At 48.2% G+C, this 26,259-nt stretch overlaps 2 protein-coding genes across 4 annotated transcripts; one reads left to right on the forward strand and one right to left on the reverse strand.

Annotated features, from left to right (window-relative positions):
- Positions 1-4,194: 4,194 nt before the first annotated feature.
- On the reverse strand, positions 4,195-12,034 carry NT5M (5',3'-nucleotidase, mitochondrial). The gene is made up of 5 exons (XM_083872559.1): positions 10,782-12,034; positions 8,036-8,136; positions 7,590-7,650; positions 7,151-7,265; positions 4,195-6,988 (listed from the first exon to the last, which is right to left on the reverse strand). Exons 1-5 carry the CDS (start codon positions 11,043-11,045, stop codon positions 6,831-6,833), a joined length of 699 nt encoding a protein of 232 aa, XP_083728685.1. The 5' UTR covers positions 11,046-12,034; the 3' UTR covers positions 4,195-6,830.
- Positions 12,035-13,356: 1,322 nt separating this feature from the next.
- On the forward strand, positions 13,357-25,129 carry COPS3 (COP9 signalosome subunit 3). 3 transcript variants are annotated; one of them, XM_083872743.1, is made up of 12 exons: positions 13,357-13,499; positions 16,231-16,360; positions 17,242-17,354; positions 17,463-17,512; positions 18,372-18,464; positions 19,195-19,374; positions 20,331-20,471; positions 21,505-21,678; positions 22,519-22,605; positions 22,891-23,004; positions 23,571-23,651; positions 23,952-25,129. In XM_083872743.1, the coding sequence occupies exons 1-12, from the start codon at positions 13,445-13,447 to the stop codon at positions 24,003-24,005; spliced, it is 1,272 nt and encodes a 423-aa protein (XP_083728869.1). In that variant the 5' UTR covers positions 13,357-13,444; the 3' UTR covers positions 24,006-25,129. The 3 variants fall into 3 exon arrangements, with proteins under 3 accessions (XP_083728869.1, XP_083728871.1, XP_083728870.1); XM_083872745.1 differs by lacking the exon at positions 13,357-13,499 and adding an exon at positions 13,548-13,687; XM_083872744.1 differs by lacking the exon at positions 13,357-13,499 and adding an exon at positions 14,471-15,629.
- The last annotated feature ends 1,130 nt before the right edge of the window (positions 25,130-26,259 follow it).

Here is a 26,259-nt window from a genome sequence, read left to right on the forward strand (position 1 = left end):
CCAAAACATCCCCCTGTGCTCTGAGGGTGGCTGAGGCTGCCACTGGCACCAGTGCCTGTCCCCAGGAGCCACCCAGGAGCACTTTCCCTGGGATAAAAAAGGATGTACACAAGATGCATGAGCAGGAAGCACAGCTGTGAGACCGCTCTACTAGACTGGCAAAGGAAAATCTGTTATGAAACAGGCACCCAAGGCATGAGTTTGCTTTTCCAGGCTGTGAGAGCCAGAGGGTCTGGGACTGAGAGCAAAGGAGACGCCTGCAGGAGGAGGGGTGGTAACACCTGGAAAGCTTCAGAAATTGTTCCTCGGGGCTCATGGAGTCATTACCTGGCATGGTTATGACTGGGAGGGGAAGGAAGCAGGGCTGGGGCATTGAGCCAGGGGGTTCCCAGCTGGTGCCTGGCCAAAAGCCTCGTGCAGGTGGGCACAGAAAGGGGAACACAGGCACCAGGGATCCCAGTCCCATCGAGATGGGGAGCTGGCTGAGAGATGGGACTGGCTGCTGCCCACACCTGGATGGTGCTTTCAGTAGTGATATCACAAAATGGTCTGGGTTGGAACCTTAAAGACCATCCAGTTCCAACCCTGGTGACAGCATTGAGCCTTGCCTGGGTGGCACCAGTGCAGTGTTCAGGTGCTTTGCAGCACCAAGTCCCTGCCTTTCCCATCTCTTTCTCTGGGAAGGGCTCAGCCCATGCAGCAGGAGCTGCTCCTTGTCCTCACATGTCCCCTGGCACTCCAACAGGGCCCTCTTGCCTCACTTTTACTAAACAGAAGCCAACTCCCAGCCTCCACAGCTGCTGCCAGTGCATCTCCCAGCACTTTTGGGAGTTTCCCTGAGCCCTTTGGTGTTTTGAAGCCATCCCCAGGAGCTGTTGGGTGACTCACCAGACAGATATGAAGGCAGCACAGGTGCTGCCTAGCTGAGGCTCCCACTGGAATGGCATGGAGGAAAAATGCCATGGGCACACAGGGGCTCACAGACTTGATTAGAGCTGCATAGACCCTCAAATGCTCTCACACAGTACCTGAACTACAGCCCTCCAGTAACTGCTGTTCATCTCCCTCCCCTGGATCTCAGGAAAACAGACCCAGCTCCAGCCCTGGTTACCTGGAGATGCTGAAAGTAGATTCAGGGGCATGGGGTACTGGACCCAGACACAGCCAAGGCAAGTTCACGCCAAATCTGGCAAGTTAGAGTTTAAAATAGTACGTGTTCAGGGTGAGTTTGTTCTGGGACAGGAGCAGCAGCATTTCTCCAGGGCACCTTCTCCATCCCAGGATCATTGCTGGCACCCACCAGTCGAGGAGGACTGGACAGGTGAGGGATAGGGACGAGCTCAGGGTGGTTTGTTGGGTGTGCAAGCTCAGCTCCACTGGTCTCTGCCCATGGTGTGGCCTGACACCAGAGCCCTCCCCTCTGACGGGTGTTTACAGAGCTGGACAGGATCCCTGGAGCCCTTGTGTCCACGTCCGTCTGGCTGCAGGACACCAGGGTTCTACGAGGTCAGACCCTTCCCCCAGCTGCATACATGAGCTGGGGACCTCCAGGAAAAAGCCATGAGCTGGGAACCTCCAGGAAAAAGGCACTGGTGGGATGTTGCTGGCAGGTTTGGTGGTTGGTGGGGACAGCAGGCGAGGTGGCCTCGTGCTCGGGGTTGCTGGTCCCGGCGGTGCTCCGAGTGCAGCGTCAGCTGGATTTTGGCAGCTCTGAGCCCTGGCCCCTCACTGCCCACAGTCCTGGCCCCAGGGAGGCAGGGAGAAGGTGGCATGCTCACGTCTGAATACAACATGTTCCCCAAGCATGTTTGTTAACATAGTCACAAATAAATATTTTGCAAGATTTTTCCCAGGAGGATGGGCTTAATGTGTGTGGAGCCTTGAAAGACAGGAGAAAGCCAGTGCAGCCTATCATGTGGGCTCTGGTCTGGCCTCCCCAGCACTGCTGGGGCAAGGGAAGTTGATTTCTCTCTGGGCAGTGAATTGCTCAAGTCCCTGTACACAAATTGAGAAGAAAAATCCATTAATCCAACCAGGAGAGAAAAAAAAAATATCATGGTGCTGGGGGAGAATGGAAGGGCGAGCAAAACCTACTAGGAACCACCCCAGTCCCCCTGTGCTCCCCACTGGCAGATTTGCCCCCACTCTGCTCCCCAAAACAGGCTCCAGCTTCAGAGTGAGCAAAAGGAAAAGGCAAAGTCATGTTCCAGCTCCTTGGGGGATTTCAGGCTTTCAGGGGCAGGATGTGCAATCTCAGCCCAGGGGGAAGTGGGTCAGAACAGAGCAGGGGAAGGAGGGATGCCCTGGGCTGTCAGGGGCCTTCAGCCTCTGATTTTTCCAGGGATATTTTCTATATGGGCCCTATAGGTGCCTAGTTCATCTTCTAACCCACAAGTCGTTTGTGGTTTTTGCCCATCCCATTCTCTGCCCCGTCCAGCTGGAGAGAGAGAGCAAGTGGCTGGGAGGAGGCTCATTTCTCCATCCCTGGGAGTGCCCAAGGTCAGGTCGGATGGCACTTGGAGCAACCTGGAATAATTGAAAGTGTCCCTACCCACTGCCGTGGGTTGCAATGAGATGGCTTTTAACATCCCTTCCAGCCCAAACCATTCCACGATTCTTTGATTTTCCTGGCGCCTGGTTCCCTCGGTACCCCCTGGTCCCGGTGACCTGTGCCTCCAGCGGGAGGGATGCAGAGGGCTTGGGAGCCTGGGCCGGGATAAGCGGGAGGGCTGGAAGGAGAGCTGGCACACCGTGCTGAGCAGCAGCGCGCTCCCACACGCGATCACACAGTCCCCTCTAGTGGATATTCCTCTTCCATCCACACGGATGTGCTGCCCACGCTGCGCCGGCACCAGCGGGCTCCGAAGCCTGGCCGCAGCAGTGATCCTGAGCCACTATCCCGCTTCCTCTCCTGAAATCGGGCACGGTGGCAGGAGCAAAGCCCCGTCCAGCTGCCTCCAGCTGCTCCATCGCTTCCTCCGCTCCTTCTCCTCCTGCGTATTTGGGTGACTCATCCTCCCTCCCGCCCCGTCCCCTGCCCTGGCTTTGTCCCACACCACCCGCTGCCCTTGCGTCAGGGCTGGCCCCGCTTGGCCCCTGCATTCCTGGCTCTCCCCTCCGCTGGGATTTCACACCGCTCGGAGTTATTTGGGCAGTGGCCAACGTGAGAAGGAGCTAAGGAGCACCTGCGTGGCCGCTGCTTCCGAGGATCCCGGGGCGAGCATCACTCGGTCCCGCCCTACCAGGGCCTGCCACCTTGGTCCAGCCTGGATTGGGGAGAAGGGGGATGATTCCAGGTGGGAATGCCCTGAGGGGGGTGCGTGTTTGCACATTTGTCCAGCAGCTCCTGCCCATGAGAAGGGTGCAAAGCTCCCACCAGCACTGGCCTTGAGCACTGCCCTGTGCTCAGGGCCAGGGCCACAGCACCACCATCTCCTTACCCCTCTTTTCTGTCTCTGTGTGCTTTGGAAACTGCTTATCACCCAGAATATATCCGATATCTGCAACCTGGGGCCTTTCAAGGGAAAAAAAAAAAAAAAAAAAAAAAAAAAAAAAAAAAAAAAAAAAAAAAAAAAAAAAGCCATGTAGGAGAGTGTGGAAGAACAGACACAGCTGCAGACCAGGAGTTCATCATGCTCCATCAGGATGCAGTCCTTCCAACTTGCCCCATCTTCTACTGGAAATGTGACCCTGGCACCAGTGTCCAGCTGGGCTATGGCATTGCTCACAGCAGGTTCTGGTCAGGGATTCTGCACAGGGTCCTGCACAGGGATTCTCATGGCACAGCCCCACAGCAGCCAGGGGAGTTCATGGACACCTCACAGCCTGGGTGTATGGATGTGGAGCAGCCAGTAATGATGGATAAGGCATAAAATCCCAGGGAGACCCAGCCCATGACACTCCCAGACCCTTTTATAGCTTCTGCTCTATGGCCAAACAGGACACACATTTCACAACTTTATTTATTATAAAAGATCTTTAGGAAGATGAAGTCTGCCCAAAACCACCCCTTGGCTTTATTTCTGCCCGGAGGGACTGTGTCTAACAGGGTGATGGCACTTCCAGGGCAGCAGGACTGGTTCCAGGTCTTCTGGACAAGGGGACATTCCCAAACCTGGAGGTGAAACCCACCTATCCCCACACAGAGCCAAGGCTGGGAAACTGCAAATCCCAAACTCCATTTCTAGGCAGCTAGATGCCAAACAACCCAGTGTTTATTGCAGTGCTCCTCATTTGCCTCGGGTTTATAGGTGTACATTCAAAAATAAAAGCTCTTTTTATCTCAGCTGGACACAGACAGGCTTCAGTGATGAATGGGCCGATCCATCAGTGATGGAGTCACCTCCCAGTCCTGAGTGTGGGAGCAAACACAGTCCAGCTACCAACTCAGGATCTCTGTGCATGGAGTTGGAGCCTCAGGCCTGAGAAACTCCAGCTCAGCTTTCAAGTATATTTGGTGTGAACCCACATGGTCTCTCTGGCATCACATCTCACCACAGGGAAAAGTTCTGCTGGCCCCAGAGAACCACATCCCTCAGGTCTGCCCCAGCCTCGGGGGAAGACGACAGGTTTGGGCAGCTGCTGGAGCAATGTGCCAGCTTGTTTTGGCTCAATGAGCAGGGAGAAGGCTCTGGGGAGCTCAGGCAGCTCATATTTACATGGTACCATTAGAAAAAAACTAGCTTGGACCCTACAAAGTCACCCTGGTTGCACAGAGGGGTCAACAGCCAGTGGAGGTCTGGTGGAGCCAAGGGGTTCCTGATGTTCAGCAGATGCAGCAGCTGCCCATGGTGCTCCCATGCTGCCCCAGTTTCCAGCCTGCAAACCCTCCAGCCAAGGGAGCTCCTGGCCAGGAGGCTGCACCTCAGGCAGTTGCACATCCCAAACAGACCCCTCCAGACCAAACCCATCACGCAGAGATGCACACAGTGGTTTAAAACCAGAAAGAAAAATGAAAAAAAAAAAAAGGAAGAAAAAAAAAGATGCTTGTGATATATAAGTCCCACTGCCCTGGGCCAACCATGCCAACTTTGTAAATTCTCTCCATCCCAAGAAAAAGGGCAAGCACCAGGTCAACACTGGCCCCATCCCTGACCCTGCAGCACCCAGGGAAGGCACAGGTTCCAAAGCACCAACTCCAGAACCCCTCCAGGTCCTGGATAACAGAAGGGGCCTGGCTGCCACTGCTGAATTACATTATTTCTTGGTTATGTAGCTTTAAGTTCATGTACTTTTGTTGATGAGGGACCATAGGGAGAGGGGAGAGGCAAATCAAAGGTGTGAGCATGGAGTGCAGGATGGCAAACCCCAGCCAAGCCCTGGCTACCACCTCTGCCTGTGGGGTTATGTGTCCAATTGGGGAATTTCACTGCTGCAGCCAGCAAGTCCTTGGGTCAGGAGGGCAGTGGGATCCTGGACAGTGTGGGGACACACAGCAGTGGGGTCTGATGGCCTTAGCAGTGACACACCTGGCTCATCCCTGGGGCTTTGCCTGGGGTGGGCCAGCACCACTCCCACTTGAGACAGCTGGGCTATGGTTGCCCTGTGGCAGTGCCACAGGCAGGGAAGGGATGCCAGGCTCTCCCAGCAGCTGGGATGTGTCTCTGAGGCCAGGAGCAGCAGCAGCAGGTGCTTTCTTGTGCCAGACAGCTTGCTGAAGTTCAAGGCAGGACTGGTGCGGGCTCAGCAAAGCAAAAATGACACAAACAAGGGAGGAAGAGACTGTGGGCACAGCTATGCCAAAAACATCCCTCTTGGAGCTCCCCCTTGGTCTAAACCCTCCCTTTTTGGTGGCCAACTGCAGCTTCCCAGCAGTACTGGCTGCTCTCAGAGCTCAGCAGCCCCTGCACTGTCCCCTGGCAGAGGCAGCTGGTACAGCAGCGTCTGCTGTGACCTCTCTGCACCAGCCAGGCACTGACACCTCTCTACAGGGGCCCAGGACCAGGGGAGGGGGACTGGCAGCATGCTTTGTCCCCAGACATCCAGAGCTGCATCCATGGTGGAGCTGCAGAACTGAGTACCCTGTGATACAGCTCGTGGACACCTCTCATGGGCTCCAGTGTTGGTTTTGGCCAGAGTAGAGTTAATTTTTTTCAAAGTGGTTTGTACAGGGCTATATTTTCTGTGAAAAAATCTAACTCTACCCTGAAACCAGCACAGCTCTCCAGCCTTTAACAGCAATATCCCCCCAACATCTTCCCTTGTAGTATGTGAGAACTGCAAACAGCATCCATGGATGTGCTTGTGACAATCCTCCACCAACACAACCCCAGTGCAGGGAGCCTGGACAGCACCTGCCTGCTCTCCCTGCCCTTCCAGCCACCCCTCTCCCCAGATCTAGACACTGCCAGTGGGAAAGACCTCCTGAGGCAGCTCCTTGGGATGAAACCCTGCAAGGATTAAACAAACCACACGCATGATCCCTGACCATTACGTGGAGGGGAGGATGGAGAGCTGGTCTGTGCCATGTGAGGCACCAGGCAAGGGCAGTGACATGCTGAGGGTGACCTTGTCCATCAGAAACGCTGGGCTGGCCCTGTAGGGGGTGCAGATGCAGCACAGAGACCCCAGGAGCCAGTGGGAAATGCCCCCAGCCAGGCTGTCAGGTCCACAGGCACAATCTTGTAGTTGCTCCCTTTTGGTAGGGTTGGGTTGGGGTCTGTTTCTCAAGTCCAGGTGACTGTGGCACTTCAGCTCACTCTCCTCTTCCTCTCTGCAGCAGGGACAGCGTCTGTCTGTCTGTCTGTCCATCCATGGCTGTGGCCTTCAGCAGGGCTCCACAGGGACACAGGCAGGTGGCTGCAGCCACAGGGGGCAGTGAGGGCTGTTGTTTAGGTGGCCTGGCCGGGTGGGAGGCGTTTGCTGTCCAGAATGGCCTTCCAGTCATCAGCCCACGAGTGCAGCCGGCGGCTGGGGGGCTTCAGCTGCAGGTGTTTGTTGTGGCAGGCAGTGAAGAGTACGTGCTCCCAGCTGGGGTTCTGCTCTGCCCCTGCAAAGGAAGGAAGGTCAGTGGTCTGGATAACTGTGCAGGACACTGAAGCTGATTTCACTCCAACATTAAGACCCCAAAGTTACAAAAGCCAAACAGCACGGAAAGATCAACATCCATCCTTGGCTGCCTCCAGTCACTCCTTCAGCCCTCACCTCTTACCTGTTATATCAGGTCTGTCATCTATAAGCAGATCAGCAGAAACCACCGTCTTATCTCGTGTCAAAACAATCTGCTCAAGAAATTCAGGGCCAAAGTGCTTCTCCACCCAGGCATACTGGAAGGCAAGAAATGGCTGGTGAGCTTAGGGAAGGCTGGTGGACGGGGCAGGGGGTGCTTGGTGGAGCGGAAGCAGCCCTGGCCCCCACACAGGAAGGATCTCTATCTTAGTAAGTTCATTAGTGGGATGGATTTGGATGCTGCTGGAGTAAAAGTTCTTTGAAAGCCCAGCAGCTTTTGATGTCATGATCAAAGACTAAGACCAAGAGCCTCAATGCATGCAAATGGATGGAACAGGTAAATTTAACAGCCAGAGGCATGCAGATACCTTTCACTGGGCAAGCATGGATGGGAGGGGGAGCTGAGATTTGGGCCTGCTCACCTTCTCATAAGGGCAGTACCGGTACTTCTTGATGGGGCTTGTGCAGATGAACACATCAGTGCTGCCATGAGGAGAAAAACAGGGGCAGAGTGTCATTCTGGGCCAGAGCAGCCAGCAGCCCAAAGCCAACCCCCCAACCATACACAGATCAAACAGATTTAAGAGATTAATCCCTCATCTCACAGAATCCCACAGCACAATTGTGATCCCCTTTTCACAACCTTTGCTGGGAGCAGAGAGCTGAAGGGAAGAGGCTGCACGTGGCTGATGTTCTAGGTGACTGCTCCAGGGGTAAAAGCCCTTTCTCCCCTCCCTTCCCTGATGGCTGGGAGATATTTATTTTTAATGCTGTTGTTGTCTCAGCACTTCTGCCAAGAGGTGAAAGTGAAGACACAGCTCCTCCTCTGTCCATCCCCACACGCCTTGGGCAGCAGGTTCATACTCACTCTGCCAAATTTGCCATTTGCTTCACAGCTTCCACAGCCCCAGGAAGAGGGTCCAACTCGATGAAGAAGTTCTTGGATTCCCAGATGCTGATGGCTTTCTCCTGTGAGGGGAAAGCAAGCAGTTACTGAACTTCTTGCAGTTTTTCTTGAATGTGCATCCTCCTCACCCTTTGCTAGGACAGAGGATGGGACAAGGAACAGTGGGACCACCAGCTCTGGTCTCCTCCTGCTCACCTCCCTTGCCTCTGTGGGTGCCTCTGCTCCCCACCCACCAACCTGCACCCACCCCATACAATTCAGATTGGTGATGCTCTGGAACAGGCTTGGTTTTGCTTCTGTAGCCCCAGACACAGAGCTGCCCATTCCTGTAAGGCAAAACACCAGAGATTATCCAGATCCAAACCCATCCAAAGGGACAGATCCACATGGATCCAGCTGATGTGGCCTGGTGGCTCTGCTGTACCATGATGCTGTTCAGGCACAGATGCTGTCTGGCCTATTTGTTTCCATGAGATCACTTAAAATAGCAGCCAGGCTGCTCTCCCAGGAGAAAGTACATTACAGGATGAACCACACATCAGGATGAATGCAGATGCTCTTCCCCAGGGATGCCTGGACAAGGTCTAGCAGGCAAACAGAGCATCTCCAGGCAAGGATTTGAAACACAACATCCAGGACAGCAGCCTGGGCACACTGGTATGGCACAGGGAGAGCAGAAAGGAGACCCCAGGGAGCAAAACCTTGGGGTGACAGCAGAGTCCAGGGACTGCCTGCAATGGGTCCAGCACAGCTCTATGGAACAGCAGCCCCTGCACTGCCTCAAACAGGTGAGCAGCTTGTCAGGTGCCAAGGAAAGCAATTATTTTGCACAAACACCACGTCCTTGAGGAGGAGAGCTGGGAAGAAGCAGAAGCAGCCCAGCCCCAGTGTTGTGATGCAGCTGAGGAGCTGCAGATGCAGAAATGCCTGCAGGATCCACGGCAAGAACAACCAGTATAAAAGTTTGCCCCAGGGCCACGCAAACTCAAAACTCCAGTTGCTCTGCCTCCGACTGAGGAGCAGTGATGCTTCATTTTTAAGATATTGTCTGTAGCTGCACAAGAGACACCTGAGAAACACAGCCACATGCAGCAGAGCACTTCAAACTGCACTGAAGTGTTTTCTTACAGCAGCACTTCCACAGCTATCCCACTTCCAATTACGTCAAAGAGCATTTTGCAATCAAGCTTGAGGAGGGAAGAACTAAGCTCACCTTGAGAAAACGACACACACTCCACTCCGTGAGCCAGAAAAATTTCCTGTGGCACCACGGCCAGCATGCTGCCTAGCAGATAGAAAAATCCCCTGGGCTGGGAATCCCACCATGTGCCAGGACAGACCCTCGATCCCCATAAGGAATTTCCCTGCCTGTCCAGGGCTCTCCACCCTTCCAGGTCTTTGTGATCGGTGCATAGCTGAACCTTCTCCCTTTCAGAGATGGGACCTGCAGCTTGTTGGACTCTTTGGCTCCTATTTTCTGGTCCCTGAAGCAGGCCAGTGGTGCTCTCTGGTCAGAGACTGGAATGGCCCATGTGTCTGTAGCCATGGAGCAGCTTCTCCTCACTTTAGCTCTGCCCTGAAACCACAGGGAAAACCAGGACTGCCCTGAGGTCGATCTGTGCAAGTTTTGCTACTTGTTCAGCCCAAGGTTTTGGTGGTTTTACATGATCACAGCAGACACAAGATGAGCTCACTTCATTTAACACGTCCAAAGTAGTTACAATCAAGAAAGAAAAAAATTGTTATCATGTGTTACCCCTGCCAAACTTTAAGCAGCTGCTTTACTGCACAAATATTGTCCTGCACTTCCCTTTCACTATTCCTACCAGAAAGGACACTTTATTCCTTCAGCTCATCAAGTTGTTTAGGACTTTGCCCATGGGAGAGCCCTGGACCTTATTCCCACTCCTTTCTCTGTAACCATCACACCCTAACAACAGGAACACTTTTATTTACCACAACACGTTTCAGCCAGTGCAACTGAAAACCATGAATGAGAACACAGACATCCACTGGGATGGGAAACTTGTAGAGGCAGAAAACAACTCCCTGCAGCAGTCAGCCTGTTGCTGGATGATAAATTACAACATAGAGAGAGCTTCTGCTTTTAAGCTTTAATTAATAAACTCAATAAAATTATTTCTGTCAGGGGAGGGCTTGGGTTGTTTTAAGTAAGCCCTCAAATGAAGCATCAGTTGCATGGTTTGTTCTGAACTGCTCTGCTGCATCCCACCCCTCACACTGCTCTTAAGGAGCCAAATAATCCATCTAGGAATGGTACCAATCCACATAGCCAATTCAGAGCTAGAAAACCCCAGCTATACAATCTGGGGCATTTCAGGACACATGTTCTGAAATACCCCCTTTCCTTGCATCTGTGTCTGTCCAGGCATGCAGAGAAAAAGCCCACTAGGCCATCATATCAGCCTGGTCTAGAGTCAGATGTCCCTCCCCATGGCAGGGGGTTGGAATGAGATGGTCTTTTAAGGTCCTTATCAACCCAACCCATTCTAGGATTCTAAGAAAGACACAGATGTGCAGGAAAAAAGCTTGATTTCTGGGGGAAAAAAACACACTGCTGGAAGCCCTCCTGTGCTTTTGTGGTGGCCCCCACAGCCCTCCCCAGCACCGCCCCCATCCCCTGGGGGTCAGAGGGTCCAGGAGGGACAAGAAGCCCACGCGTCGAGCCGGGGGAAGCACAACTCACACTCAGCTCTGGTCCCAGGTGCCCGTACTGCTCCGACACCCAGAAACCCCTCCGGTCCTCCAGGGCAATGTAGGGCTTGTCAGGGTACCTGGCCCTGAATTTCTTGAGGAAGCCTCCCTCGAAGTCGGCCAGCACCCCGTCCATGTCCACCAGCACCCGCAGAGCCCTGCGGGACCCCGCCGTGGGGCCCAGCCCTCTGCCCAGCCCCGCCAAGGGGCTGCAGCGCCGGGGCCGCAGGTGCAGAAAGCAGCTCAGCAAAATCATTGTGGAGGGGAGCTCGGGGCAGGGGATGGGGGATTTGGGGATGGGGGCTCAGGGGAGGGAATGGGAGGCTCAGGGAAGCAGGTTCAGGGCAGGGGATGGGGGCTCAAGGAAAGGGATTGGGGGGGGTTGAACAAGGGGATGTGGGGCTCAGAGTAGGGGGCTCAGGGAGGAGGATGGGGGCTTGGGACAGGGAATGGGGGCTTGAGGAAGGGGACAGGAGTTTAAAGAAGGGACTGGGGAGCTTGAGGAAGGAGATGGGGCTTCGAGCAGGGGACGGGGCCTCGAGGAAGCAGATGGGGCAGGGGATAGGGGGTTCAGAGCAGGGGCCGGGGCAGCTCTCCAGGCAAAGGGGGAAAGCCTCTCCAAGCCTCTATTTCAAGCACGCACCGAGCCGGCGGGCAGCCCTGCCCAGCGCATCCCCGTGCAGCAGGAGGAAGGGGCGGCGGGGGGCTGCAAGGGGGAGCAGAGGGGCTGCCGGGGGGCGCGGGGGGGATGCAAAGGCCCGTCCTGGCCCCCAGCGCGTCCTCCCCCTCCCAGCCCCATCCCTCCCCGGCAGCGAGCGCGGAGCGGCGGCGGCGACAAGGGCAGCGGGGGCAGCGGGGCCGGTGCCCGGCGCGGAGCTCGCCCCGACCCGGCAGTGCAAAGCCCAGTTCCTCTTCCCGGTGCCTGCCGAGCCCGGAACGCCGGCACCGCCTTAAAGCGCCACAAGCTCCGTGCGACAGCGCAGCGGCTCCGCGCCACCCGCCCGCCTTAAGGCTGCCCCAACCCGCTGCCCTTCCCCTCCCTCCCGCCCTGCCTCAGTTTCCCTCGCTGCCGGTCTTTGGGACACCCAGTCCCCCGCTCACTCCCTGCCCGTGCCCGTCCCTGCTTGCAGGGGTGGTGGGTACATTGAGGGGTACACGTAACATGGTGATTTTCTGCATAAAACGCACTCGGTTTTGACAGTTCTTTCGCCGAGTGACAGCTCTGTCCCCACGCGTGACAGGAACCCTTAAAAGCCAATCCCCGGACCCCAAAGAAGCACCCACTGCGCCAAGAAGGGCTCGATGTTCTGACCAGAGACACCAAAGATCTGTTCAAAAACCACTTTGGGGATTAAAACTGATGAAAAAGAGGGGGTTCTCCAAGTGGTACTGACAGGATTAGGCGACCTGGGAAATAAAAGATTTTGCTCGACAACGATAATAAGGTTCCAAAATACTTATTTTTTCAAGTCCAGAATGTTTTCAAGTGGAATGTGTTGTCCTTGTTTCATACAGAGGGCAAATTTGCTGTTGGGATGGGGTGACCTGGGGAAGGTCACGGAGGGAAGGGAGGAAGGAAGAACTGGCGAGACACGATGGTGATTTCAGCTGAGCCTGCGAGGGGAATGTGTGAAGTTCAGGTCCGTGTTGTGCTTTCACTTGCACCGCAGGCGTTTTGCTTCCTGCACTGCAAGGAATGGGATTTCAACACAGCTGGATGTTCCTGACTAAGCAGGGAGGGAATACACAGGAATTTATGGCTCCCCAGGGCAGCGGTCGGGGCACCAAGCCTGATGGAGTTCAAGGAGCGTTTGGAGAACGCTCTCGGGCACAGGGTGGGATTTCGGGCTCGTCCTGTGCAGGGCCAGGAGCCGGACTGGATGATCCCTGTGGGTCCCCTCCAGCTCTGGATATTTTACGACTGTGATCTCCACTCATGCTTCCATCACCTTCATGGACACTGAACGACAGACACATTCCCTGCCTGCAGCAGCTGCGGGACACGCCGCTTCAGCTCCCGAGGGACGGAAAATGCACATCCGTGTATCAACCTGAGGGATTCAAACCCTATTCCGTGGTACCAGAGCAAACATTCCAGGCGACCAGACGACAACCTCCACACTGAGTCCCCGCCAGGAGGGACAAAAGGGATTAAAAACCTCTGCTGGTGCAGTGCAGCCATTCGGGTGCGGGCAGCGGGAGGGACTGGCCGCCCGCGTCACACATGTCCTCGGTGTCGGGGAGGGCCCGGTGTCACACATGTCCCCGGTGTCGGGGAGGGCCCGGTGTCACACACGTCCCGGTGTCACACATGTCCCCAGTGTCGGGGAGGGCCCGGTGTCACACATGTCCCGGTGTCACACATGTCCCCGGTGTCGCGGAAGGCCTCATGTCGCGAGCTGCTGACGCGCCGTGACGTCACCACGCCCCCACCCGGCGCTGCTGAGTCACGGCCCCTCCCGCGCGCCTGACGCGGGCCCGGCGGTTGCCGTGGCGACCGCGCTTCTCGCGAGAGGCGGCGGAAGCGGCGCGCGGGCGGCGGGCGTCGCGCGGCTCCCGGGGCCGCCCCTCATTGGCGGGCGGCGGCTCCCGGCGCGCGCCGCTCCTCTCGCCCCGCCCCCCTCGGCGCGCGCGGCCGCGGCGCGAGCCGCCAAGATGGCGTCGGCCCTGGAGCAGTTCGTCAACAGCGTCCGGCAGCTCTCGGCCCAGGGTGAGGGGGACGGGGCCGGCCGGGGACACCGGGAGGACGGGGCGAGCCCGCGGGGCCGAGGAAGAACGGCGAAGACGGAAGGAGCTCGTCAAACCGCGCGGGTGACGGGGCGGCGGGCCGGGGCCTGCTCGCTCGCACGGCGCTCCCTCAGGCGCGGGTCCGGGGCGCTGCAGCCCCGGGGATGTGCGGTCTGTGCCGGGGTTAATTCGGGAAGGGATACCGGCGGTGTGACAGGGCACGAGGGACCGGAGCTCCGTGGTTCTCCTAGGGGGTGGTTTCGGTAGCGGAGCCCGTGCCGGTCATCCTGCCAAAATCTGACCCTTTAAAATAGGGGGAGGAGCGAGCATCGCTAGGGCTTTAACTGGGATTGTATGGCCCGGCTTGTCACCTCCCTAATGAACGGGCAGGTTGTGATAAGTGAATTTAAAATATATTTCTGAATTGTCCGAGTGTTCTACAATGCTCTACATTTCCAGGCAGAGCATGGACAGAGTACCGCCCCAGCACGGAACCGTGTGACAGATCTGAGACTGTAACCACGTGTCCACAAAGGGTTTTAATAATCACAGTTAGAATTCCTTAGTTTCATTGCCGAAGTCCTCATTTTACTGTGTGTGGGCGCAGCGTTTCCTGATTCTTGAACTTTCCCTCTGAGTTGATGCTCTGTGAAATGTGTTCTGACTGGTCTCTGCCTGGGATGTTTCCTCCCAGAAGCTGATCAAAAATTGGTGTTTCCCACCAAGGCCCCAGGTTTTATCTCTGGCAGTTCTTGGGTTGAACTCCAGCTTTCTCCTACTCTGGTTTCGCTTAATAAATACAAAATATTTCTACTTTAGTGACAATTTATACCTGCAAGGTGTGGGTACAAAGCAGATGGAAGATTGATCTTAGTTCTCCTGTCGCTGAGTTGGAGAACTTTCTGTCACAGAGCTTTGGGGAGGCTGTTTGGCTTTATGGAAGTTCTCCCATTAGGGATGAGCCAGGGGGATGTTCTCTGTGAGAAAGGCTCCAGCACAGTGAGGACCTGATGGAGCAAGTCCAGACGAGGCCACCGAGATCATTGGAGGGCTGGAGCTCTGAGAGGCTGTGAGAATCTGGATTGTTCAGTCTGGAAAAGCTTCTGGGGTGGCCTAATGGTGGCCAGGAAAGAGGAGGAGAGACTTATAAGGAGGGACAGGAAAGGGGGAATGGCTTAGTAATATTAAAAGAGTAGGGTTAGATTGGATATTAGGAAAGGATTCTTCCCAGTGAGAGTGGGGAGGCCCTGGCACAGAATTCCAAGAGAAGCTGTGGCTGCCCCTGGATCCCTGGGAGTGTCCAAGGCCAGGTTGGATGGGGCTTACAGCAGCCTGGGATAGCAGAAAGTGTCTCTGCCCGTGGCTGAGGTTTGGGATGAGATAATTTTTAAAATCCTTTCCAACCCAAACCATGCTGGGATTCTGTGAAAGTAAATCCAGAGCTGCACAGGCAGCTGAGTGTGACAGCACTCAGGAGCAGTGTGTGTGCTTGTGGTGGCTTCTGACTGTCATTTGGCTGCCTGGCAGGTGACAGAAAGGAACATTCACTTGAGTCTGGTGCTGGGATTTCTTCTTAGGCTATAGGTTGTTTGGGGTGTGTGTGGGTGGAGAGATAGATGACAGAATCCCAAAATGGTTTGGGTTGGAGCAAACCTTAAAGGCCATCTCTGTCCAGTCCTTGCAGTGGACAGGGGCGCCCTCTACTAGATCAGTTTGCTCAGAGTCTGTTTAGGTTTCATTTTGTTTTGTTTTTTAGGGAAATGCTCAGTGATGGAACTGTAGAAGGAGTAGATTTCTGGAAGAGGGAGGACACCAGGACTAGGGGTTTGCAGTCCCTGAACACCATTGTCACAGCACAGAGAGTTTTACAAGCCCCATTCCTTCCCATGCTTATGCCTTTCTTTAGTTCCATGTGGGGGAGAACAGTTTTGGAAGCAAGCTTGTGGACTCTAGTCCCCCATTTGGAACTTTTGATCCCTCTGTCACTTCAAAACTAACATTTCATTGCTAGAACTTCCCTGCTTTTTCTTTCTCAGAGGAAAAGGCCAGAGGGTAGTTTAAATCTCTCTGAATGGAGGCACTATTCCTCATTTTATGGAGACTTTTGTTAAGGGTGAGAGAACCTCTGTTTTTTCTCTCTAATCTGCAAGGATTGAACATTGGAACAATACTCTGCTTGAAACAATACTCTGCTTCAGAAGCACGTTGTTTTAATTCATTCAATTAATTGTGGGGGAGGAAGAGTTTGAAAGCAGTTCCTGGGAATGGCTCTGCTTGCTTTCCAAGGGTTTTGGGGCTTACCATACCTTCTTCATTCAAAGCAGTCACTTTTCATGCTGTGTTCATAGCTCACAGCATATAGAATAACATTGTAGTTTTAATTGTACAAAGTAAATTTAAGGACAGTTTTAAAATACTTTTGTTGTACGTACTTACTTGTAACTCTAATGTCTACTTCAAAAAAAAATGCTTATGAGCAGACCTGAAAGTTGGGTAGTGTTTGAGGACCAGCAAGGAGCAAGCTCTGGTATCTGTTTTATTAAAAAAAAAATGTGGTGGGTAGAAAATTAATGCCTATTTTATTAAAGAAAATAAAAACTCAGGGTGATACTATTATTTCCTGAGGTTACACAGGGAAGCAGGTTATGATGAGATGTGGGAATGGGTGAATGTTTTCTAACTGGGCTTTCACAACAATGCTTTTTATTTTTCAGGGCAAATGACCCAGCTTTGTGAACTGATCAATAAAAGTGGAGAGCTGCTAGCAAAAAACCTTTCTCATCTGGATACAGTGCTCGGTGCCCTGGATGTACAGGAACACTCACTAGGTGTTCTTGCTGTCTTGTAAGTGTTGCTTGCTTTTAATCAAACATTAAAACTTCAGGCAATGAGCTGAACTGTCAGCCAAGCAAAGTGTTTTGTTCTGGCCCTGGCACAGGGTGCCCAGAGAAGCTGTGGCTGCCCCTGGATCCCTGGAAGTGTCCAAGGCCAGGCTGGACAGGGTTTGGAGCAACCTGGGACAGTGGAAGGTGTCTCTGCCCATGGCAGAGATTGGAACTGGGTGGGCTTTAAGGTCCCTTCCAACCCAAGCCATTCTGGGATTCCATAAGTGTTTTTCCATATGTGTTCAGTAAAAAGATATAGGATGAGATTTTAAAACTTTATTTTCTGGGCATTAATATACTGAACTGTAAGCATGGAGCAAGACATTGTATTCCAGTAAAAACAGACTTTTTCATGGGTCTTGAGTGTTTGTCTTTAGACAGCACTGAGGCTCTTGCTGATGTCTGGAGTTTAAGATAAAACTTGAGTTGCCTTGGGGGTGGTGCTGAACTAAGGTAAAGATATTTAGTCTTGAAGTTCAAATTGGCTGTATCTGACTTCAAGGGAACTATCTGCTGGTTCCACTGCTATTTCAAAATTCTCTTTTAAGGGAAAGATCAGAATTCTAGCACTTGTTCTACTTGTTCTAGTATTCTTTTGAAACAAAATACTGATAACACTGAAAATTGCCTTTGCCATTTTAGTTTGCACTAAATTGAGAATTATGTTCTGCATAGAAAGGTATTTTCAGATGTTGTGCAGCTACTGGGGAAATGCTATGCCATGTCTCATAAGCACTTTGGATTTGTTTGCAAGCACCTACATGCAGAGACTTAGCAATGAAAATGCATTTTTTTTATGAATCTCCAATAAATGCTAAACCTTTTGTTTCTTTGTTTCAGGTTTGTGAAGTTTTCTATGCCCAGCATCCCTGACTTCGAAACGTTATTCTCACAGGTGCAGCTTTTTATCAGCACTTGCAATGGAGAACACATTAGATATGCAACAGACACTTGTAAGTTAAGCCTAATTTCAGACTTGATATATTTTTGTATAGTTTGGCAATACTGTTTTTTCACGGAGGTGTTTTTTTGTTTGTTTGTTTGTTTTTTACTGTGTTTAGTTGCTGGCCTGTGCCACCAGTTAACAAATGCCCTTGTGGAGAGAAAACAGGTGAGCAAGTATCATCTAGTACAAATAAGCTGCTCCATACCCAAGGCTTAAAGGGGGTGTTACCAGCCTCTTACTCCATAAAGATTTGCCATTAACTTCACATCAAGTGTTTCTGTACAGCTCTTTAGTTCTTAAGTTTACTGAAAGGTAATGAACCAAACAAGATTCTAAGACTTCTCTAGGGAAAATCTAAGGAAGATACTTTTGGGGGGATTAAAGTCACCTAAAAACATGTTCTCCCACATTAAATAGGAGATCTGTAGTACCAGGAATGTTCTTCACACAATTTGTGCATGAGTAGAGGAGAGAGCTGCAAGGGTTATTAGCACAGGTGAGTTAGTGATTTTAGTTTCAATGTTATTCTCACTGGTATCATATAATGTTCTTAATTAAATGCCTTTAAATGTGCAGGAAACTTGATTAAGAAATACTTGACCAGTGGTTTCATTGCTAAAATCCTGACTTTTCCAGGCCACTTTGGTGAAGTCTAGCCTGAGACAGACCAGATTTGATCTCTGCTTCTAAGTGGAGTGAAGTGAAAACCTTAACTTAAGTATTTATTGGGAGTTTAGATGGAGTCATGGAATCAAGGGAGGTTTTTTTTATTGATAGATTACTGTATTCCTGATGAGATTGGCTTTGTGGAGCAGAATTGATGACTTTATCAAGAGAAGTTGTATAGCCAAGGTTAATTTTATTTTCCAAGAATCTGGATGTCCTACAAAAAGGGAACCTCAAGTTAACTATTACTCAATGGAACCTGTCAATTAGTGTTATTTTTCATTTGTAAGTGTCAACATAAGATCCAATGTGCTGCCATCTATGAGAAATTGTCTGAAAGAGATGTAATTTCTGACAGCCCCTGCGAGGAATTAGCATTCTCAGACAAGCCATAGACAAGATGCAGATGAACACAAACCAGCTGACCTCAATACACGCAGATCTCTGCCAGGTAAGGGGATCAGAAGGGCTTTTTGTGAGAATAAAACCTAATAAAATACCTATAAACCTTCAAGGAGATGCATGTTCACATATTGCAGGGTAAGAATGGATTTTCAACTGGATTTTTGTTTGCTTTGGTTTTTTTCTGGTAGTAAATAATACGATATACTGAAATAAAATCTGAATCTGATGTACAGATTAATTAATTTATTTAAAATGTTCAGTGCATGTTCTCAGGTCTTTGATTTTGTTGATGGCTTCAGAAAGTCCTTTGACATCCATTCTCTGTGGGCTGAAAGTCAGACTGAATTTATCTTGGGTGTATCAGTGCAATATCCAGCTACTGTCTGCTCAAGTCTGACAAAAGACATGTTTGTCTTGGTGTCTTTGGCCTGGATTTGTATTTCTGTCTCATTCTTGGCTCCTGGGAATCAGGGTTAGACAGGAATGTTCACAGCAATATTTAGTGCTGCCAGCACAGTAGTCTGGCAGTCCTGGAGTTTCAAACAGATTTGTTAAGAGTTTCATTGCTTTAAGAGTCAGATAATTTTATAACAATTCATAAATCTGTGTTAAAGATTTTTCAACCTGTGTTACTCCACTACTGACATGCTCTGTTTTTTAACTCGTGGGAGAGTGATATTTATGCAGTAGTACTAACTAATTTAGTTTCAATTCCTTCTCATGGAAACTTGAATGGAAATGGCTAATTTATGAAAACTTGATTTATTTTCTTGTAGCTCTGTTTGTTAGCAAAATGCTTTAAACCTGCCCTCCCGTATCTAGATGTGGACATGATGGATATTTGTAAAGAGAATGGGGCATATGATGCGAAGCACTTTTTATGTTACTACTACTATGGTGGGATGATATACACTGGGCTAAAGAACTTTGAAAGAGCACTCTACTTTTATGAACAGGTAACTTGAAATTAAATTAGAAGTCTGAAGTGTGATGTCTGGAAAGGCAGAAGTCAATGTGTAACAGTGCTGAGAAAACACAGCACCTTCAAATTGGCACAAGCAAAACTGTCTTTGGAGGTGTTTTCCTTTAAGAAAGTCTCAGCCTCATTGCACCATAAAGCTGTGCAGCTCAAAGGGTGATGTTAAATTTATCTCACTATAAATATTTTTCAGCTGCCTGCTTAAAACTGCAGCACAGAAACAGGTCACGGGCTGACACACGGTTGTGTGTCCTTAAAAAACAGTCCAGTGGTTTTGCTGAGACCTTTGCTACTTTAATGAGAGGAGTTTTGCTTATTCAAGGCTGTTATAATATTTGCTGGGTTTGCTTTATCTGAGAAGAAAGTAAAAACAGTAGAATTGGGAAAGCTTTGCCTATGAGGGAAATGCTGTGAAATGTGCAGAACAAACCAGTGCAGCATTTTTCTTTTTGTAAATGAGAGTTAGCTCTTGAGCAGTTCCAGTATCATAGTGAACTAAAATCCATTTTCCATATTCTGCAGACCTCTGATAATGTAATGAAAAATACATAATATATATTATTATATAAAACCTCTTTGAGGGTCTGTGTAAATCTAGGTTCACAAGTAGCTACAGGTAATTTCTGGTACAAATTCAGATATAATCCAAGGAAGGAAGTTTTGATTCTATCTGAGCAGGTCTGTTTTAAGACAGGCACCACTGTAACATGATATGTTTTGAGTAGCTTGTATAAAATTTCCTCCTTTTTTGCATGTGTCTGGATAATTAATATTGACAGAAGTTAGTTAAGCTTCAGTGCTCAAAGGAGAATTTCATATGTCACTGTATCCTTTCTGCATGCAGCTTGAAATTGAGTTTTTTGCTCATGCAGTAGCTACTGGGACCTACCAGTAAGACTAAATTTCTGTTCCATTTCTTTCTCTCTTGTTTAGGCAATAACTACTCCAGCAATGGCAGTCAGTCATATTATGTTGGAATCATATAAAAAGTATATCCTAGTTTCTTTGATACTTCTTGGTAAAGTTCAGCAGCTACCAAAATACACTTCCCAGATAGTTGGTAGATTCATTAAGGTGAGTATTGCAAATGCATCTAAATAATAGATCAACAAATCTGAATTTGTAAATGTCCCTGTCCATGGCAGGGGTTTGGAGTCAGATGAACTTGGAGGTTCTTTCCAACCCAAACCATTCTATGATTGTATGATGTCAGTGATACAGGTTTTTAAAATTGGGGAAAACTTCCCCTAGTGTTGAATAGTACTAGTCAATACTTCTTTCACTGATGCTGCACATTCCTGTATAGCTTTTTATGTCAGAATTTAAAAAATACTCAGATTTCAACTGGCTTTCAAGCCACAGTGTCATTGTGAAAAGATTTGACCTGTAACTTCATCTGAGATCGAAGCACAAAATGCTAAATAGTTTATTCCCAAAGCCCATCTTTTTAAAGATTAAAAACTTCTGAAAAAACTGGGAGTTTGGAGTCTGTAAGCATTCAGATTAGGAGGTGTAGGGTGGGAGACAGAACTGCTACTGAGAGAGTTCTGATCCTAAGTAACACAGTTCTAAAAGTTAGTTCTTATTTAAAACCAAGTTTGTTGATTTTTGACCAAAATTCTAGAGAGTTTCAAAGTTCTTCTAACTTCAGTGACTAATAAACAAGCTCAAAATATTTTAAGGTAGTTTATGTGAACTGGTTTCACCCTCTGAGTCTCTGCTGTTGATCCCATCACCTGATGTGGTCATGGACGGATGTCTTAGAGGGCAGAACAAATATAATGGAAGTTACTGGCAGTACTTACCTCAAACTTAGCTGGTCAGTTGAGAGAGTTTTTTCACACTGCTGTAAGTAAAACTGTCACACAGAGGTCCTGGAATGATGTTTATTAAATGTAACACTGCAGGACACAGATTTAGTGTATGAGGGTCTGTCATTGCCATAAAGCCATGTATGGGCACCCTGTCTTTTTTATGAGAAATGCCCAAGCTACTTAAATTTATTTCAATGCCTGCATGGTTTTTAATGCTGGAGCACTGAATAGGTTTTGTGAGGCTGGATGAACACTGTGTTCTTTAAGAAGGGTTCTCATTTTTCTAATTGCAGCCTCTTAGCAATGCTTACCATGAATTAGCACAAGTCTATTCAACCAATAAACCCTCGGAGCTTCGAAATCTGGTGAACAAACACAGTGAAACTTTCACAAGAGATAACAACATGGGGCTGGTTAAGCAATGCTTGTCATCTCTCTATAAAAAGAATATTCAGAGGCTAACCAAGGTAAGAGAAACTGTGAGCAGTTTTCTTCTAAGTGTATTTCTGAAATATATTCAATTTAGAGCTAAATGATAACATAGTAATGTGGCAGAGAATTACTAAAACTGAGATTTGTGTCTGCAACAAAGGAGACTAGAATGCCCTGTAAAGGAAAACAAATCAGTTAGCTGCTTATACATTATTTAAAAGGTGATTCAGTCTGTCTGTCAGGGGGGTTTGCCCATGAGGTTTTTGTAGATAATCAAAAAAGTGAGTGCTGCAACCCAGTGACCTTCATCCCTATTCAAAAATAGGAAAACTGAACTTTACAGGCCACTTCATTAGAAAAGAGTGAGTGAATAGGACAGATTTTGGAAGTGTCTGAAACAAAAGCAAAACCAGACGCACTGAAGTGATTTGCTCCTTCAGCTGAGAGATCAGATTAGTCCTGAAAGGTGATTGGGCAAAGCACTTCTTGGGGTTTTTTTGCAAGCTCAAATGATATTTGTTGCAGCAGGAAAAAAATCTCATAAGGAGCTTTATATATGCATCTCTTGAAGGAAATTCAAGGGGTGGAAACTCACCTTTCTTGTGTAAAAAGTTGAGAGGAAGAGGTTGGACATGGTCAGGACTGTCTGGTATGAAATGAAATTTCAGGAATGAATTATGACTCCATACATGCTCAATGTAACGAATTAATGTCTGGAGGAAGAACGGACTCATTCTCATGAGCCCTTTAATAATTGTGTGTTCCACTTGTTCCTTCACATCAGACTTCCACAGTCAGGTTACACAGGCCATGAAGCATCAATGAGAAAATCTTAAACAACCAGTTTTAACATTTTAAAACTTCCTAAATTTCAGACATTTTTAACATTGTCATTACAAGACATGGCAAGTCGAGTGCAGTTGTCGGGGCCCCAAGAAGCAGAAAAATACGTCCTCCACATGGTAAGACCTCTGACTTCGGTAAACTATCCCAAAATTAGTGTTTGGGTTGGCAGTACACATCCTGAGCAGTTCTTTTTCAGGGTGGAGGAAATGCTGGCAGTCTACTGTTCTTAAAAAAAATCTAAAAAGCTGTTCTTCATGTAAGATAAGGCATGAATCATGGTTTTGGGAACCTGTGGGAAATAAAAGCAACCAACTTAAAGACAATTCCACAGAGTCTGTGTGTTTTAGTTACCTAAAATTCTGTTCTTGTGATAACTTCTATTAAACCTTCTCTTATTTCAGATAGAAGATGGTGAAATCTTTGCAAGTATTAATCAGAAAGATGGTATGGTCTGTTTCCATGATAATCCTGAAAAATATAACAATCCAGCTATGCTTCATAACATTGATCAGGAGGTAAATCTTTTGCTGCTTTTGGAATTCTTACCAAAGAACCTTAGTCTGTAATCAGAGAGCTACTGACAGAAGCCAGTGTAATAACTTAGATATAGAGGACTGTAAATCACTATTTGACTATTTCACAGTATTTTCATGGGCTTTAGATTAATAGTCTCCGTCAATGTGTTCCCTGTTGTGTCCTGCACAGTTTGAGCTGTTTCAGGAGATGACTGACAGCTTGCTGTTGGTGATGGGAAGATCCTTGAATGGATTAGAAAGACTGTTTTTAGGGTTTTAAACTTCAAGATCACTTCCATTGGCTCTCAGTAACCTGCCTGTAGGTTAAGGTGGCTGAGCCTCATGGGACTGTCCATCAATGGCCTTAAAAAGGGTTGTTGGGAAGACATGGATCAAATGAAGGGAATAAAAAACAGTCTGACGCTTGTTTGGGAGGTGAGGGATGAAAACATTCTGATGTGGAACTTTAGTGGTGGCAAAAATTATTTGTTCTGTGTGGCACAGCCATGAAATGTCTTGAAGATCAGGTACAAGGTGAAGTAATCAATTTAATACATATTTTTAAGATGCTGAAATGTATAGAGCTTGATGAACGACTGAAAGCCATGGATCAAGAGATCACCGTGAACCCTCAGTTTGTGCAGAAGGTAATGGATTTAATATCTTGTAAGAGTATGTAAGAGATTAATTCAGTGCAATGAGTATGTTATGTGAGTATTTACTGTGTCGTTACACATTATTAATAATATGTGCATAAACACATTGTAAAGATAATTTACTATTTTTAAAGGTGCTTTTTCCTAATTAATCCTGCAGTGATTTCAACCAGAAAATTAAGTGCATGTTATTTCATAGGCATTTTATTTTCTTACCTGTTCACTTCAAAGAACTGTCTTTCTCAAGCCTGCAGACCTGTTTCTGAAGAGAACTAACTCTCTCCCTTTCAGAGTATGGGCTCTCAAGAAGATGACTCAGGGACCAAACCATCCAGTTATTCTTGAAATTAATGTTGCTCACCACTCCGCTTTCAAGTAAAAACTTATGAAAGAATCACGTCTGGAACGGGGCATTGAGGAGTTCCACGAAGAGAGCAGAGAGAACTGAGCTTTGCTTTTCACCGGGACATTAAGAAAATAAAAGAACACCCTCTCAGTACTGTATAATATCAGAAATATTCTCTGCAAAGAAAAAGGAAATCTCAAAAGAAACTTGAAAGTCTGTTGTGGATTTATTTATCTTCAGATTAACATTGTTAATGCATTAAATAATCTACCTTTTGTTTTAAAGGGTTTGAATGTTGCCGTGTTTCTGTAGCAGTCCTTCTCTTCTGCAAAAAAAAAAGTATTATTCAGGGAAGAATACAAACTAGTGTTGGTTCACTTACAAGATAATTTTTGGTTCATTATTCTGTATTTAAAGTTGGCTCAAAGTGCAGATTTATCGTATGTGTGGTGGGGGCAGAGGGGTGGAGTTCAAGCAAAATCATAATGTAGAGAATTTGCATATGCCCAATGTAATTGGTCTGTCTGTTAAATGAGGAAATAAGAACTGTTCTTCCCAAAAGGATGAAGATATCAACGTGTCCCTGTAAGGAAGTTTGCTGCAAAGTAGGAATTATATATGGAAAATATACATGACAGCTGCTTATGATTTTAAGTTTCTGGTACAAAATATCTGCTAATGTTATTTGCTCTTAGATGAAACTTATTAGACCTAAACAAAAGGATATTTGGAAAACATTGGTGTTCTGAAGGATTCTAGATAGGAAGTTGTTTATGCTGAAAGAAATTTAAATGTTTGTTCCTGTGCAACTGGCATGAAGGCATTCAACAGGCTGATAGTTTCTTTGGTGGAAACCAGTATTTCTGCATTGAACGTAAATAGAATTCTATACAGCTCTCAAAATGCAGGATTTTATTTGGATATAACGTGTTGGAACGGTACCTGGTTTTCAATTTACTGTTTTAAACAAACTTTAAAAACTTTCTCATTGGATTCTTTAAAGTGCTTCACCCCTTAAATCAACAGGCTGTTTAATTTTCTGTCATTCTCGTGTATCTGAAGATTCTCACTGTTCAAACACCTTCCTGTCAGGCAGAAATAAACCTGTCATCAAGTCAGAAAACGAGAAGCTCAGTAGCCACTGCTTCCCACTGAAACACCTGACCAGGAGCTGCTTGCTCCTGCTACCCTGCCAGCTTGTTTCCAGGTGGGAGCTGAGCATTCCTGCCTCTTGCTGTCTGAAGTCTGTATGTATTGAGGTCACCTGTGCTTGAAAATATTCCACTTGTGCTTCCAGTGCTGATACAGAAGTGTTGGGGTTTTCACTTAAAGCAGGTGTCGCAAGTCTAGCAGAGCCTCTGTGGCAGCAGGGTGCTGCTTTCTGGTGAGGAGCAGTGTCCCAGGTTGCGGGTGGTGGTGAAGGATGCTGTAAAACAGTTTAGTATTGAACACGGTGGAGATCCATAGTGTGAGCAGCTCATCACTTCCTGACAGAGAGAATTCCATTGGGACAACTTCTATATCTGATCTTTAAGCAAAATCTTGGGGTTTTGTGTAACTCACCTTACGAGTCTTATAACTAAAAGAGATCTATGATTGTGAAGGTTTTTTATCCTAATTAATCCTGCAGTGATTTTAATGCTGAACATACACCATTTTCCCCTCTGGTCCCATGGAAGTGTTAAATGAGTAATTAGTGATGCTATGGCTTGAGCCCAAAACAGGGTGGTTGTTACTACCACATGTGGCACTCACAGAAGGGACTGCAGACAACTAACCCCAAACCCCACCCATCCAGAAATGTGCCTGGCTCAACTCTCCCTGCCATGGCTCCCTTGCCAGGGGAGAATGTATTCAGGATGCTGTCATGGAGTTGGAAAAAAACAAGGAATGTCCATTTTTACACTACTAGTTCCTATTAGTGCGCGTGGATTTACCTGCTGAGAGCTGCAGGATGGTTTCCAGCTGTGGAATTAGAGGCAAAGTAATCTATGCAGCTGCAAATAGCTCTGGATTTTTCTCTTTTTTTCTTGCCTAAAGTAGATAAATCCATGCTCACATCAAAAGGATGGCAAAAATAGCTGTGTAATAGTTTCAAATTATATATTCTATTATATATCTGATTTTTAAGAGGGCAAATGCTTTTAAAGTTAGAGAACTGCTGAGGTTCCTTTTCTGGTGTGCATAGTTGTGCTGTTAATGTCTGAATTCTGTTAGAAATTCAAAGTCAGGTCCCACCTGTAGAATCAGTAG

This window comes from Zosterops lateralis (assembly GCF_965231275.1).
Source record: "Zosterops lateralis genome assembly, chromosome: 15".
NCBI lineage: Eukaryota > Metazoa > Chordata > Aves > Passeriformes > Zosteropidae > Zosterops > Zosterops lateralis.

Coding starts and splice junctions, on each gene's coding strand:
- COPS3 (XM_083872743.1), top strand. CDS start 13,445: ATGGCGTCGGCCCTGGAGCAGTTCGTCAACAGCGTCCGGCAGCTCTCG. Junction 21,679..22,518: donor ATATTCAGAGGCTAACCAAG/GTAAGAGAAACT, acceptor CCTAAATTTCAG/ACATTTTTAACATTGTCATT. Junction 23,005..23,570: donor TTCATAACATTGATCAGGAG/GTAAATCTTTTG, acceptor CATATTTTTAAG/ATGCTGAAATGTATAGAGCT.
- NT5M (XM_083872559.1), bottom strand. CDS start 11,045: ATGATTTTGCTGAGCTGCTTTCTGCACCTGCGGCCCCGGCGCTGCAGC. Junction 8,137..10,781: donor ACCTGGGACCAGAGCTGAGT/GTGAGTTGTGCT, acceptor TTCCCCTCACAG/GAGAAAGCCATCAGCATCTG. Junction 7,266..7,589: donor GGTACTGCCCTTATGAGAAG/GTGAGCAGGCCC, acceptor CTTGCCTTCCAG/TATGCCTGGGTGGAGAAGCA.